We start from the raw sequence: 14,491 nt of genomic DNA on the forward strand, positions 1-14,491 counted from the left end.
GGGATGACATAACTGTTGTCCCTGTCTCACGACTGTTACTTTGGGATTGATTTCACATAATTGCAGTGTCCTCCTGAAACACTGTATTAAAAATCAGCTTTACTGGCTTCCAAGGGAAAAACACAGCCCTAAGCCTCAACACTGAGAGGAAAAGAATTTTGAAAGTGTTTCCTAAGAAAAGAGCAAATGTATCAGTTGCAAAGAAGACAGTCGGGATGAATGATGTACCAAGGGCACACAGAGGCATTCACAGCTCACCTTTCATTAGAGCCTGGCAGGGCTGAGCTTTTTAATAGACCATTATCATATAACAACTAGAGCTTAATTATAAACACTATTATCCGGGGCTGCAAGGAAGGTCACCCACGCCCTCAGGGGAGTTACCCTCTTGATGCTTGAACTGACACAAACAGAGTACAAGGCCCTCTTGTGCTGTGCCACAGCCGGCAGGCAGCGCTCAGGGACGCTGCAGCACCGCGGGGCCCGAGTCCTGCACCGAAAGATAAAAGTTTCCCATCCCTCACTCCTCCCACGCTTCCACGAGCTCCAATGCTTAACTCTACACTTGCCTTTGGGCCAATACGGGTAAAAGCACCACCAGGCACACGAAAAGCACACGCACCACCAGCCCCTCCGGGGTCCCAGCGGCCACCGCCCGGGGCCGTGTCCCCCCCGGGCTGGCCGAGCCCCTGCGACCCCGCGCACGACTCACTGTTATACTGGACTCCCTTGGCGAACCTCCTCTGCAGCGCCTGGTTCATGGACTGCAGCCCCGCAGGGATGTTCTTGTCGCGGACCGCAGCCTGGTCCGAGCCCACCAGCTTCTTCAGGGCCGAGAACATCTTCGCGGTCGCTCACCGGCACCGCCGGGGACGGGCCGAGCGCGGGCTCAGGGCCGGGGGGCGCCGGGCGGCTCAGGGCAGCGGCAGGGCCATGCGGGGCGAGGGGCGCGAGCCCGGCCCGGCGGGAGGGGCTGTGCTGGGGCAGGGGGCACTACCCGGGCATGTCCCGGTGCGGAGCGGTGAGGCCGGTGCCGGGGGGCGAGCGAAAGGGCCGGGACGCTCAGCCCCACCGGGGGCCGGTACCGGTGTCAGGGCCGGTGCGTGTGTCGGTGCCGGGGCCGGGGAGCTCAGCCCCGCCGGGGGCCGGGGCCGCGGGCCGGGCACAGGGAGCGGGGGCGGAGCGGGTCTCCCGTCGCCGCCATCTTGGCTCTTCCGCCTCGCCAGGAGGACCAGAGCGCGCGCGGCGCGGGTACGGCGGCCGGCGGGGGACAGCAGGGCGCGGAGCGCGGCCGCCGCGGGGACCCTCGGGATCCCCCGTCACCTGAAAAGGCTGAGTGTAGCCTAACCCGTCCGAGACCCCACAGCCCCCCAAAACTCTCTCAATGCCCTCCTGTCAGATTCACAGGCCCCCACCTGTGACCCCCATAACCCCTCCTGGGGCCATGCCAGCATCCCTGGGTCTCCCCGCAAACATTTCTAATCCCCGCCTGGGACCTCTGTAACCCCCTGGGATCCCCATAACCCCTGTAACCCCCTCCTGGGACCCCCATAGCTGCCCTCTGACCCACCCCCATAACCTCTCATGGGACCAGTTCTGAATTCTGGGACCACCCCCAAAACACCTCTAATCCCTTCCTGGGACCCCTATACAACCTGTGACTCCTCAGGGTCCTCTCTGACACTGTATAATCTTCTGCTGCAAGTGATTGTCCTGTGACTCCTATCCCGGCTACAAATGGGTCTCCCCAGTCCCACTGTGAGCTGGATCCAGCAGCAATCATTCACCTTCAGGGAGGAGCAGATAACCTGTTCCCTCCTTCCCGGCAGCTCACCCCCATTCCCTGGGAAATGGGGGGCTGAACCCCCTCCAGCAGGACCCCCTGAGCCTCTAAGTGCCCCAGTTGGCCACACCAGCCCTGTGTGTGCAGGGGGCAGCAGGCTGAGGAAGGGTCAGAGACTCAGTGGGAGCACCCAGCAACCCCACAAAGGTGGGGACACCCCACCAGGGAGGCCAGAGAGGACCTGCACTGCATCCCCTGCCCCTCCTACTCTGCTCCCCACCAGCTCGAGAATGGACACAGGACTCTTTGATCACATTAGAGACATTTATTGCTGGAGGCATCTCCTGTGCTGCCGGCAGCTGGCAGTGCTGTCCCGTGGGACGCCAGTGCTGGGTGCCAGCCCCTCGTCCTCCGCCTGCTCAGTTTGACAGGTGCAGAAACTCCTCATCCTCTGCAAACAGAGAGACACACCAGGTGATGGACAGAACCCTCCTTGCCCTGTGGTCAGACAGTGATGGATCTGCTTCCCGTTTGTCCCTGCCAGCAGTGAAGGGGGGCAGCAGTGGAGACCCTCCATACACAGCCGTGCTATCCTGGGATGTCACCTTATGTCCCACGACCTGCCATGGTGGCATTAATGCACTTCATACTGCTGACAGGGATAATAAAAGATTGTTTCTGTCCTAAGACATGTTACTCAGGCTCCAGCTCCCATCCCCAGGATCACAGATGGTCCCCAGCTCCTGCATGCTGGGAGCAGGCTTGCTCTGGGTAGGTTGTGCTGAAAGACCCCTCAGTCCCCCCTCTCTGAGGGAAGATTTCCTCTGCCACGCTCTTGACAACCTGCTTGTCACTTCACCCAAGGCCTGAGGGGTGCCCATTGTGCCTCCCGAGGAGGCTCAGGATGGAACCCCCGTGCTGAGCTGGGGGGTCTGGCAGGTGTCACACAGAAGATATATCCCTAACAGGGACCCTGGTTTGATCCTTATTTGGTGTCAGGGTCTCTGGAACCCCCCCAGTCTTTTAGTCCAGGGGCTTTTGCCTGTGCTCCCCATTGCACCTCAGCCTGCTTGGGGCCCTTCCCCCTTTCATCAAGACCATTCTGAAGTTCAGTCATGGCTTCAGCACATCTGCAGCCTGTCCAGCCCTCCTGTGCCATACTGTCTGTGGGTTAATGGCCATATTCCCAACACAGCACAAAACCATCCCATCCCCATCGTGGACTTGCGACAAACCCATCCCAGGCCCATGATAGACCCATCCTGGACCCATCCAGACCCAGTACAGACCCATCCCAGAGCCAGGACAGCCCTGCACCCACACTAGGCAGACCTAGGAGGTGGTGTAAGGCTGCTGCCACGGCTTCCCTGGCACAAGGATGGGCAGTGGGGGGTTAGGGGGATACCTGCCAATGGAGGAGCCCCACAGTACTCCTTGCACTCCTTCTCTGAGTAGAACTGGTTCCCGTTGCCCTTGCAGCCCCCATAGCTGAAGGTGATGCACTTGCCCTGGGTGGCGTCGAAGGCCCAGCGTGTCACCAGTGCCTGGCAGGGACCTGGCACGATGGGCAGCCTGCAGGCAGCTGTGGGACAGGGCTGTGTGAGGTTCAGGGGTCCCCACACCTCCCACATGGATGCGGGACACATGCTCAGATCTCCTCTGATGGGATCCACCTCCCGTGCCCTGGCCTGGCCAGGACTGTCCCGGCGGCTGCTCACCCTCGGTCCGGCAGGCCTGCAGGCACTCCTTCTCTGAGTAGAAGTTGTTGCCATTGCCCAGACAGCCTCCGTAGAGGAAGGTTTCACAGGCCATGGAGGAGGAGTTGTAGAAGAAGCGGGAGAGCATCCCTCTGCAGGGCCCGGGGTCCCGGCCCAGCCGGCATGAGTCTGCAGAGCAGCACAGCCCGGGCTGTCACAGGCAGACGAGGGGCAGGGCAGTGGGGTCCCGATGCAGCCCCCCTCCCCTGGGACCTACCTTCCTTGTTGCCAATGTAAGGGGGCAGGGGTCCTGTGGCTGAGCCCTCCTCGGGGGGCAGGACTGCTCTCCGTGCCCTCTGCACCAGGAAGGAAGCACAGGGCTGCCATCAGCCTATAGGACCCTGCTGCCCACCCCATTGCCCCTGGAGTGGAGCTATGGAGGCTCCAACCCTCCCTCAGTGCTCTCAGCACTGATCTTGATCATTGATCTTCGGTCTGCAGGCTGTGATCCCTCCACACCTCATAATCCTGTGCTCATCCTGGGTGGGGACCATGATCATGGGTTGTGGATGAAGACAACTGAAGTACCCCAGTCATGCCCTGTGCTGGGGATGTGTCTCCATGGTGTGTAACCTGCTCTCAAGTCAGCTGAGTTGTTTCTCCTGTGAAAGTCCCATCCCCTCTGGAAAATCTTTCAAAACTCAACCCTGTGAGACTGGGAGGTGCTGACTGATGGCTGCTGAAGGACCAGTGGGGTGCTGAGCCTCCCCATCCCTGGAGAAGGGGCCTACAGCTGGGACTCTCACAGGCAGTCAAGGAGCAAGGAGACACCAGCAACCTTCATGCCGTGGAAAAAATCAGAGTAGGAAAAGGCTATTGCCTTCTTCTTGGAAATGAGTCCTAGTGCCCTCCTGGCCCCCAGGGCCCTCTCCCTGCAGTCTGCACCTGCCTGTGCCCCCATCCTTGCAGGCAAAGCCCATCAGCAGAGATGGAAGAACAGCTCCCAGAGTGGTCAGTGGAGCAGCTGCCCAAACAACATGTCCTACCCACAGAGCCTCTCCCTGGACACCAGGTCTCCAGTGAGTTTGGCTTGAGAGGAATGTCCTCAGCTTTGATCCACTTCAGGAGGTCCCAGCTGTGCCACTCACCTGGGGAGCACTTCCAGTCTCCTGAGGAACACATTCACCTGGCCCAGATGTAGGAGGGAAGATCAGCAGTGTGAGAGGTGTCCTCATCTCACCAAGTACTGCACCATGCCCATGCAGGACCCCGGGGAAGGGGACACCCTCCCAGTTTTCTTCCCCTCTTTCTGCTTTTCACCTCCCTCTCACAGAAGCACCACCTTAAAATCCCCACACCTCACTGCATCTCCCTAAAATACCCCCACCCCGCTTCATCCCCCTGAAATCCCCACATCCCCCTGCATCATGCCAGCCCCTTCTGAGCCCCAGGCTGAGCAAGGAGCCCCTCAGGTGCTGGGAGCACCCAGCCATGGGGATGAGTCGTGAGTGTCCCTGGGTGTCCCATGCCCTTGTCCCAGCACAGTGATGTGGGTGCATTGATCTGACAGCCCTTTGACTAGAAGCTGGTGCAATCCTGACTGATGCATAGCCTTATTTCCTTTCCATCCCATGCTACCAAAGCCTTTGTCTCTCCTTCCTCCCTCCTGACTATCCGCCATCTCCCCAGCCTGGCAAACCAAGGAGGAGCAGCCAGAGTGCTCCAGTAACAGGAGAGGCACATGCGCCGTGGGAGTTTACCTCTGTTGGCCAGGATGAAGATGGAATCCATGGGAATGCCCGTCTCCAGAGCCAGCTGCTGGAAAGACTCAATGAGGTCCTGCCTCAGCTCTGGACTCCTCCCTGAGAAAGAGAATGGGCTGTGAGCAGGGTGGGTGTGGGAGGGGATCTGTCCCCAACCAGCCACTGCCTCATAGAGCTCAGGTGGCTGCAGGCAGGTCCAATACCAGCCTCCTGGTCCTTGGCAACATTGAATCAGGGAATCAAAGATCATCGAGTCCAACCATTGACCCAGCACTGCCAGGTCCACCACTAAACCATGTCCCTAAGCACTGCATCTACACGTTTTTTGAACACATCCCGAGACATCCAGAACACATCCAGATTCCATCACTTCCTTGAGCAACCTGTTGTTCCTAACCAGCCTTGACTAAGGCCTTGGACAAAGTGGGTTTAATGGTTCTTAATCATGGAAAACAGCATCTCCTGCCACTTCAGGGCCTGGATTTCCTCCAAGCAAATATCACCACCTTCATCCCAAACCCCATGCTGGTTTGGATGTTCTTTGCCTGATGTGGCTTTAACAGAGCCACGAGACTCCACCTCTGCCCTGCCAAAGATGAGCTGTTCCAAGGCACCACTTCCAAAATCCACGGTCAAGTCCCTCAAGGCCAAGGGAGCTGAAAGACCCTTACGTGGTGTTTCTGAGCTGTGCTGGCACAACCCAGAGCCTGCTCACCCTCAAGTGCCATGGTCAGACATACCATACAGCTTCAGGGTGGTGCTTGGGCCAAAACTGCTTTTCTTCTTCATCAGGATGACAGCATATTCTTCATAATTGGTGCGGAGCACGTAGGACTGGATAGACACATCCCATTCTGGGTGAGACAGAGACACAGGAGATGTCATTCCTGCCCCTCAGGGAGAGATGGAGCAGTGTAGGACAGCGCCAGATCTAGGGGCTGAAATCAGGCACCTAATTAAAGAAAACATGATTTTTGGGAAGCAGATTCATAGAATCATGACTTCCTTTAGGCGCACCAGGCTCTCAGCTGAGGGAATTGTAAACCAAGGGCTTCAGACAACTGAAATGCCACCAATGCTCCTGAAGTGTGGCTGGTGGGAGCCTGCCCCAGCCTGTGACCCTGGAGACAGGAGCGACCTGCTAGAACATCTCGTCATCCTCTGCCTATGCAGGAACATTTTTGAAAAAGCCCTTTCCCCTGACTTTTACTCCAGACTTTAACTAGAGATGACCAAAACTGTGGAATGGCCTCTGAGCCCTGCTCTCCCCATCACCCAGCCGTGCCACAGCCCAACTCACTGGGGTTGTAGTAGGTGTATTTGCCAGGGGTACTGGTTTTCTGGTACTCTCCCGAGACTTTTGTGCAGTCACCTTGCCTAGAGGGAGGAAGAAAACAATCAGCTACTTGGAGTGATCATTTCCCCTGGTTATAGCATGAAAATCATGTCTTGGGTGCCAAGGCCATGGCACAGGACCCCCAAAATCGCCCTGCCTGAGGCATTGGATGTTTGCACCCAATCCATTCCCTCCTCAGGGCTGCCAGACAGAGCAAGTAACCCCTCGTGTCCTGTCCCAGCACCCCTGGGTAGGGTGGGTCTGAAGGAAGCTCAACACCCCCAGCAATGCCCCATACCGCAGCCTGGTGCTGGCAGTGCTGATCTGATCGGTGCTGGGGCCGGGGCCCAGCACCAATGTGCCCATGCTGAACTTCTCCTTGTAGTTCTTCATCCACGTGCAGGTCGTGCCAATGGCGATGTCGTACCACTTCCCGTACATCTGTGGGGAGAAGCGAGGGAAGTATCCACCATGAGCGCTCTTTGCCCACGTGAGACACCTGATTTTCTGCAGAGCTGAAATATTCATGGCCCAGAGAGAAACTGGAAGATGATGATGCAGGGTGCAGAGGCCAGAGCTGCTTCAGGACTTGGGAAGCAGGTCACCACTGAGCAGGATTTTCCTGGGTTCCCTGACTACCAGGCAAAGCTGGAGGCATCAGGCTGCCATCCCCATATGTGTACCAGTGGAACCCAGACCCAGGCACACATTTGGGGCTATGTGAAACCTGGCAGGGGACAGGGCTGGCTGTGAGGAATCTCCCAGGGAGCCTGAATCCCACAGAAATCCCACAGATATCCCATGAGAACCATCTGAACTGGCGTTTAGACTGCAGACACCCTGCCTGGGTGTTTGCCAGGATGAGGCCACCCCAAAGGCTGGCATCCTCTGACTGGCACCCAGGGAGTGCCACGCTGCCAATGCCTGTCCCATAGGCATTATTGCCCTTCTCTCTGGAGGAAAATGAAATCAAGTTTGCCCCATTCCTTTTGCCCCCAGAACTAAGGGACCACAAGCTGCCATTACCCGCTCAGCCTCAAAATTCTCCTGCACTTGGATATCCTCATCCTGGTCTCCGATGGGGGTTCCGCTGGCCACGGCAAAGAGGAGGAGGAGGGAAGGGAGCCTCCAAATAATCATGGCTGGTGACTTCAGAGTGCTGCTGAGCCCCATTGTGTCGGTGGGATCCTGGACTCTGTGCTGTCCGCACTGCGCAGCAGTGTGACCTTCAGCCCAGGGCCAGTGGGGCCGGCCGGCCTGCGGGGGGGCTGCCGGGGGAGGGAGGGTCTACGGCCCGGATGGGCATCACCGCTGCCCTCGGTGGTGGTGGGGATTTGTAGGGAGCTGGTATGGGGTGTGGGAGGGGAGATGGGCACCCTCCCGCCATGCCAGGCTGAGCTCCTCACCCTTCCCTGTTTCTACACGCCTACCGTGGCCAGGAGCTGTCTGACCCTTTATTCTACCTTGGGATTCATATTCCTGCTCTGGCATCCTACAAAGAGCCCTGATGACACCCCCAGCCCCAACAGACCAGCCTGACCCCATGCAAAGGAGAGAACCGAAGGGTCCCCAGGGCTCGCCTCAGGCTGCCTAATCCTGACCAGTGTCTATAGGGAACAGAGCCTGAGTTGCCTGCTCCCTTTCTGGATCCCCTTCCAGGCAGTCCCAGCATCCTGGATCCGGCTATGTGTCACCCAAACCCACAGCTGAGTGTCCCTGGGTCTAGAGGAGCTGGAAGCACTGGGCACACCATCTTTCCCAGCACTGTTTGCCTTCGTGAGATGATTAACTGAAATCAAACAGCCCGAGGGAAACTGCAAACAGAGCAAAGGGCAGGAGCTCCTCTCTAGATGGCCACAGCCCCAATATTTGTGGAGAAGGGCCTGAGCCGACAGCACATCAGGAGTCGGCCTGACCTTCACCCTCCGTCCCCCCTCAGTCACTGACGGGCCCTTGGATAAGGACCAGCGGGTGCTGGTGCCCGGGCACGGGGCCTGCGGGGTGGCAGTGCTCCGGGCAGGGACAGCCTGGACTCTCTACACACGTCTCCGTGCCACATCCGCGGTGTGCCAGGAGACTGGGGGAGATGTGGACGTGCGGCACAGACGCCTCTGGTAGCCCACCCTCATCCCATCCCATCTGCTCTCTCCGGAGGAGCATCCCCGGCGCAGCAGCAGCCCTGGGCTTCAGTCCCCGAGCAGGGGGTCCTTCCTCGGGGTCCCGCTCGGGGTCCCCTCTGCCTCGGCCCTTCCAGCGCTAGGTGGCAGCCGGCGGTAAGGAATGACAGCCCCGCTCCCATTCCCGGCCTCGCTCCGGTCCCGGCCCCGCTCCCATTCTCGCTGTGCCCCGCCGCCATCCCCGCTCCGGCCCCACTGCAGCCCCGGGCGGGCGGAGGGTCCCGCTGTGCCCCTTCTGTGGCCCTTCCTGTGATCCGGGCAGTGATGGGCATCGGGGAAGGCTGTACTTCGAGGGGACTTATAAAAGAGAGGGAGAGTAACTTTTTACACTGGCAGAGAGTGATAGGAGAAGGGGAAGCTATTTTAAACTAGAACAGGAGAGATTTAGGTTAGATATTAGGAAAAAATTCTTCCCTGTGAGGGTGATGAGGCCCTCACACAGGTTGCCCAGTGAAGCTGTGGCTGCCCTGTCCCTGGAAGTGTCCAAGGCCAGGTTGGACGGGACTTGGAGCAACCTGGGCTAGTGGAAGGTGTCCCTGCCCATGGCAGAGGGGTGGAACAAGACGGTCTTTAAGATCCCTTCCAACCTAAACTGGTCTGTGATTCTATGGCAGGGACAGGCAGCAATGAGAAGTGGAAACTGGCCCTGGAATCACTGTTGGTGTCTGCAATGTGGCCAGAGCCATATGCTATCCCAGGGCAGCCAAAAGGGAACAGGCAGCAGTCAGTAAAGCAGGACCAGCTGTCCACATGCTGCCTGCACAGGTAACTGGCCTTCCCGTGGCTCTTGTGCACAGAAATGCCCTATGGGGGTAAATGCGCCCTAGCAGCAATGGACCCAGGTGTGAACAACACAGGACACACTCCTACATATCCTCTTTGGGGACCAGTCTGCCTTACTGGGATCACAAGTGCCTGATGCTGGAACTTGGCAGGGGAGGGAGGAGGATGTGTGACCCCGGCATGTGCTGTCCTTCTGTGGCTGCTGCTCTGTTCCTCTCCTCTCTTGCTGGTGCTGAGGGGAGCAGAGGGAGCTGCTCCTGTCCCAAGGACCACAGCTGGGGAAGCTGCAGGCCTGGGCACTGCCAGCCTGCTCCTCTCCTCTTCCATACACACGAACACAGTGTGTGCTGTGACCACAGGCCCATGGGCACTGTCCTTGCTGGGAAGCCTGGGAGCTGCTGCACTGGCTGCAAATCTCAGCCCATGCCCGTTGCCCATGCTGATAAGGGACAGGGAAGTGGTGCAGCCCCCCAGCTCCTTGTTCGCTCCCTAAAGCATACTCATCATCCTCATCCCCAACACTGTGGCTGCGTTCATGCCAGCATCACTGAACTGCTGCTTTCACAGGGACTGGGGTGGAGAAGTGCCCCAGAGCACAGCACTGTGATGGAGCCTTTGCAAGGGCATGGCTCCAGGGAGGGGTCTGCTGGGATGCCGGGGTCCAGGACCCTGGGCTTTGTGGTTCCATGCCTGACAACTCCAGGGAGAAGCAGATAGAACAGACAGATCTGGGTGCTCAAGGAGGGATGTTCCTGTGGTTTATTCTGGCAGGAAGATGGGGCAGCAGGGTCCTGGAGGGAGCCTGTGGGGTGTGAGCAGCTGCCAGGAAGTTTAAAAAGTTCAGAAAATTCTTTTGTTTCAGATCAATTTGGACATAAACCAAAGGTAGGGAGAAACCACCAGAAAATTCCCGTAGACCAAATTTCCCCTGACCCCATCAGCACCAAGAGGCTCCAGCCTCAGCAGCTTCATGGGGTCACAATGGGGCTGGCACAGGGACAGGAGGGGCAGCAGAACCTGAGGGGATACCAGGTACCCCAAGGCTCCATACCCAGCCCTGGGGGTGGTGGCACGTCAGGCACACACCTACAGAGGTGAGGACCACCAGGACTTGATGTCCAACAGTGGGAAAAGGAGATGCTACTTATTCACACAGGCCTGACCTTCCTCCTCTCCCTCTCCCCATCAACTGGATTATGGGTCAGAGGAGACATTCCTGCTCAGTCCTTTCAGTCTCCTGCTATGAACTTGTTGTCCACGAGCTGGGGCAGTCCCTACCTGAACCTGTCAGTGTTTCCTGTCTCCTTTCCCTCCACAGCAGCATGCCCTAGACTTTCAAACCTGCTATGTAAAGAAGTTTGACATTTTTTACTGCTTTAAACGTGTAAGCTCTCCATACTCCAAGGATTGCTCGAATGCTGCAATTTCATTCTCACCTTGTTCACCTTCATGATTTAGCCTCCCTGGGTCTTCCCCTCTCCAAACAGGGGAGTCTCAGTCTTTCTAGTCTGCTCTCATCTTGGTTATTGCAGAGCAGGTCCAAAGAAAGTCAACTCCTCTGTCTCCTTCTCGAGATCCCAGAACACAGTGCCCAACCTGAGGGGTCACCAACTTTCCATCTTGTTCCTACTTTCCATCTTGTTCCTAACATCCTTTTTGATCACACAGCTTTTTTGGTGATTTTTATGGCTGCTGGTGCTTCCTATTAACAGTTCTCTGAAATCATCAGTCAGTGATGGCTCCCAGCCCTCCTCCTGAGTTACCACCTTTCCTGAGCTCCAGGCTGATGCCCCTCTAATCTCTTCTCCCTTCCAGCATCACCTTCATTCCTTGACACCAAAGCTCACCTGCTCCCTCTTTGCCCTTTGGTTTTGTGAAGTCCCTCTGGAACTCCCTGTCATCAGCACAGCCTTCAGCCATCCAGAGGGCTTGGCGTCACCCCTGAACTTGAAGATTTCTTGTTCACTCCCTTCTCCTGGGCACGGATGAAAATGTCAAATATAAAACCGATCCCAGGACTGGTCCCTGGGGCCTCCACTGCTGACTATCTTCCACCCTGAAGACCTCTGCATGTTGCTTCTGATCCTTCAACCACTCTTCAGTTCATGGAAGAACCTTTCTTCTGCTCCCACAGCAAGTTTTTTCCTTTAATAGCCTTTGGTGTGGTGCCTCATCAGAAGCTTTCTGAGAGTCCAGAGAGATAATATCCTCTGGATCCTCTGTGTTTGAGGCAGGGTTCCTCTTTGCAGAAGCCTTGCCAGCTTCTCCTCAGCTCTGTGTTCAGCCCCATGCTAAGCAGTCCCATATAGGCTGTGTAATCAGAATTTTCATTTGTTAGCTCCCAGCACCCCATTTCCACAGCTGAGAGCTTCCCTGTCCACCAGCCCCTGCCCAGCTGTGAGGAGCGGTCCCACTCACAGCCAGCACTGCCGCTCTTTCACATGGAGGTTCTTCTCACACATGAACAAACACCATGTGCAAACCATGAGCAAACAACATGGTTCAGGCTGGAAGGGGCAACTGGAGAACATCCAGTCCAACCTCCATGCTCAAGCGGGGTTCCCTAGAGCAGTCATTCAGGACTGCATCCAGATGGGTTTTGAGTACCTCCTGAAGGGAGGCTCCACAACCTGACACACTGATGGGCAGTTTGTCCTGTCCATCTGGGGCTTCCTCTAGATTTACTTCAAATTTTCCAGCTCCTCTGAGCAACCTGCTGCAGCACATGTGCCAGGCCAGGGGATGTCCCCACTACCATTGGCCAACAGGCTCTGCATGGGGCCTCACCTCCCTGAAGGTCTCATTACCCTCCGGGAATCCCTCAGCTCCTGGTTGACTTTCTGCCTTTGAGGGTTTAAGGGCATCACAGAATGTCTTGAGTTGGATGGGACCCACAAGGATCATTGAGCCCAACTCCTGGCCTTCCACAGGATACCCCCGAGAATGTTCTTCAACCAGCTATAGCACCTTTTCCAGGGTGTTCTTCACATCTGTTTTGAGCTTTTCATTCTCACACTTCCAGCAGAACTGACGTGTTTTGTGGACTTTCCCATTCTCTCCTATACAAGCTTTCTGTTTCTGAAACGCTGGTGTTTTCCACAGTCACTTGTTAACTCTCCCAACGAACCAGGAAAGGGTTGTGGAACCACCTAAGCTGCTTTTTGAGTTGGGGTATATGTTTTACTCAGGTTTTCACACCCTACTTAACACCCTTCAGATCATGTTTAAGATCTTGAGTTTTGTGATATTTTAGATAATATGCCCCATTTCAACATAGATCCCTTTCCTGAATTTATTAGGGGATATACCTGACCCTCTCATCTCACTGCAGCATTAAACCAGGCAGTGCTATGGGGTCATTCCCCCAGACCTCTTCAGCCTGTTCCAAGCACTCCAGATTTGGCCCAGATCAGCACCTTTGTGGCTTGTAGTTTGTGGGTTGTAGCTTTCATCACTCCCAGAGGCTTCATTGGCTGTCCCCACAGTCCATGTCTGCATCTTGTGTTGACAAAGCTCGTCTGTGCATGGGGGGAGGGATCTCACAGATCCACTTACTGAGCTCTCACCTTCTCTGCTCTCAGTGTTTCCAGATAACTTACTGTTCTCATAGTGAGCAGTCTGAATTTTACATTTTTATTAGGAGACCCTGGGATTTTCACCTGCAAAAATGTCTTCACTTACTTCTTCCTACAGTGATTCACTCTATACACTCCCTCTCCTAACCATCCCCCTCCTCTGTCACTCCTACCAAGCTGGTACCCAGGGCATCAGTGTACCTCAATGGTTACCATCCCTTGTCTCTTTGTCCTGGTGTCCAATGCTATCACTTGCTGCCAAGCTTCCCATTGCCTCTTGTGCTCTCAGCACTGATGTGGAAACGTTTTCAGTTCTGCCTTTGCCTCTGGGCCAACCTCTGGCATCATCAGGGCTCACACCCTTCTTCTCTGCTTCATGTCCCTCTCCAAACCCTCTGAATATCCAGGGCCCAGGTTGTGTCCCAGACAACTCACTGTGATGATTCTCCCAGTTGAGCCTGCCCAGGGAATGTCTCTGTTGGCATTTGATCAGGGTCAGGTTAATGGTTTTGAAATAGCACTTATGACTTTAAAATAACAGGTGCCAGGAAGGAGCTGAGGCTGCAGGTGCATGGACTGGCTTCGTGTCCCACCACCCCTCTGCCCAGGAAAAGCATGGGGTGCTTGTGCTCTGCAGTGCGTGTTCTTTCTATGCTCCACAAACCTGTCACCTACTCCTCCTCCTTCTCCTCCTCCTCTCCTCTGCCCACTGGGTGCTCCTTAGTGCTCCTACCCTGAGGCTTTTAAGTTTTCTCATCCCAGTGATGGCAGAGAGAAGTCTCTGGGCTTGTGTTGAGGGTGAACACCCCGCAGCATTGCTGGAACTTGTCAGGAGACCTGTTGGAGGCTTGGTTCATGCTCAGGAGACATCTCCCCTGCTTCAGACACTGGCTGGTGTGCCAGGTACTCCCTGTACCTCCTTGCTCTGGGCTTGCCAGCCCTGTGCCAGCAAAGAAGGTAGGCTGGAATGGTGGATCAGGGTAGGTGAGGTGAAGTGACAGGCTGAGAGACTTCAGGTTGGTCAGCCTGGAGAAGAGAAGGCTCCAGGGAGACCTTAGAGCCCCTTCCAGTGCCTACAGGGGCTCCAGGAGAGCTGGAGAGGAACTTGGGACAAGTGATGGAGGGACAGGACACAGGAAATGGCTTCCAGTGCCAGAGGGCAGGATTAGATGGGATATTGAGAAGAAATTCTTCCCTGTGAGGGGGGTGAGGCCCTGGCACAGGTTGCCCAGAGAAGCTGTGGCTGTGGCTGCCCCATCCCTGGAAATGTCCTAGGCCAGGTTGGATGGGGCTTGGAGCAACCACTGGGCTAGTGGAAGGTGTCCCTGCCCATGGCAAGGGGGTGGAATGAGATGAGCTTTAAGGTCTCTCCCAACC

At 56.4% G+C, this 14,491-nt stretch overlaps 2 protein-coding genes across 5 annotated transcripts in view; both read right to left on the reverse strand.

Annotated features, from left to right (window-relative positions):
- RABL6 (RAB, member RAS oncogene family-like 6) overlaps positions 1-947 on the reverse strand; it is a 55,687-nt gene extending 54,740 nt beyond the window's left edge. Inside the window, exon 1 of one of the 4 annotated variants that reach the window (XM_017834685.1) lies at positions 713-947. In XM_017834685.1, the coding sequence (XP_017690174.1) occupies positions 713-842 (130 nt within the window). In that variant the 5' untranslated portion in view covers positions 843-947. The remainder of the gene's footprint in view (positions 1-712) is intronic. The other 3 variants (XM_017834686.1, XM_017834684.1, XM_017834687.1) reach the window with 3 other exon arrangements.
- Positions 948-2,093: 1,146 nt separating this feature from the next.
- Positions 2,094-7,810, reverse strand: AMBP (alpha-1-microglobulin/bikunin precursor). The gene is made up of 10 exons (XM_017834690.1): positions 7,606-7,810; positions 6,878-7,020; positions 6,544-6,620; positions 5,984-6,097; positions 5,241-5,342; positions 4,629-4,666; positions 3,758-3,836; positions 3,502-3,669; positions 3,189-3,365; positions 2,094-2,234 (listed from the first exon to the last, which is right to left on the reverse strand). The coding sequence occupies exons 1-10, from the start codon at positions 7,750-7,752 to the stop codon at positions 2,203-2,205; spliced, it is 1,077 nt and encodes a 358-aa protein (XP_017690179.1). The 5' UTR covers positions 7,753-7,810; the 3' UTR covers positions 2,094-2,202.
- Between the last annotated feature and the right edge of the window lie 6,681 nt (positions 7,811-14,491).

Source organism: Lepidothrix coronata, unplaced genomic scaffold (genome assembly GCF_001604755.1).
Source record: "Lepidothrix coronata isolate B3197 unplaced genomic scaffold, Lepidothrix_coronata-1.0 Scaffold237, whole genome shotgun sequence".
Taxonomy (NCBI): Eukaryota; Metazoa; Chordata; class Aves; order Passeriformes; family Pipridae; genus Lepidothrix; species Lepidothrix coronata.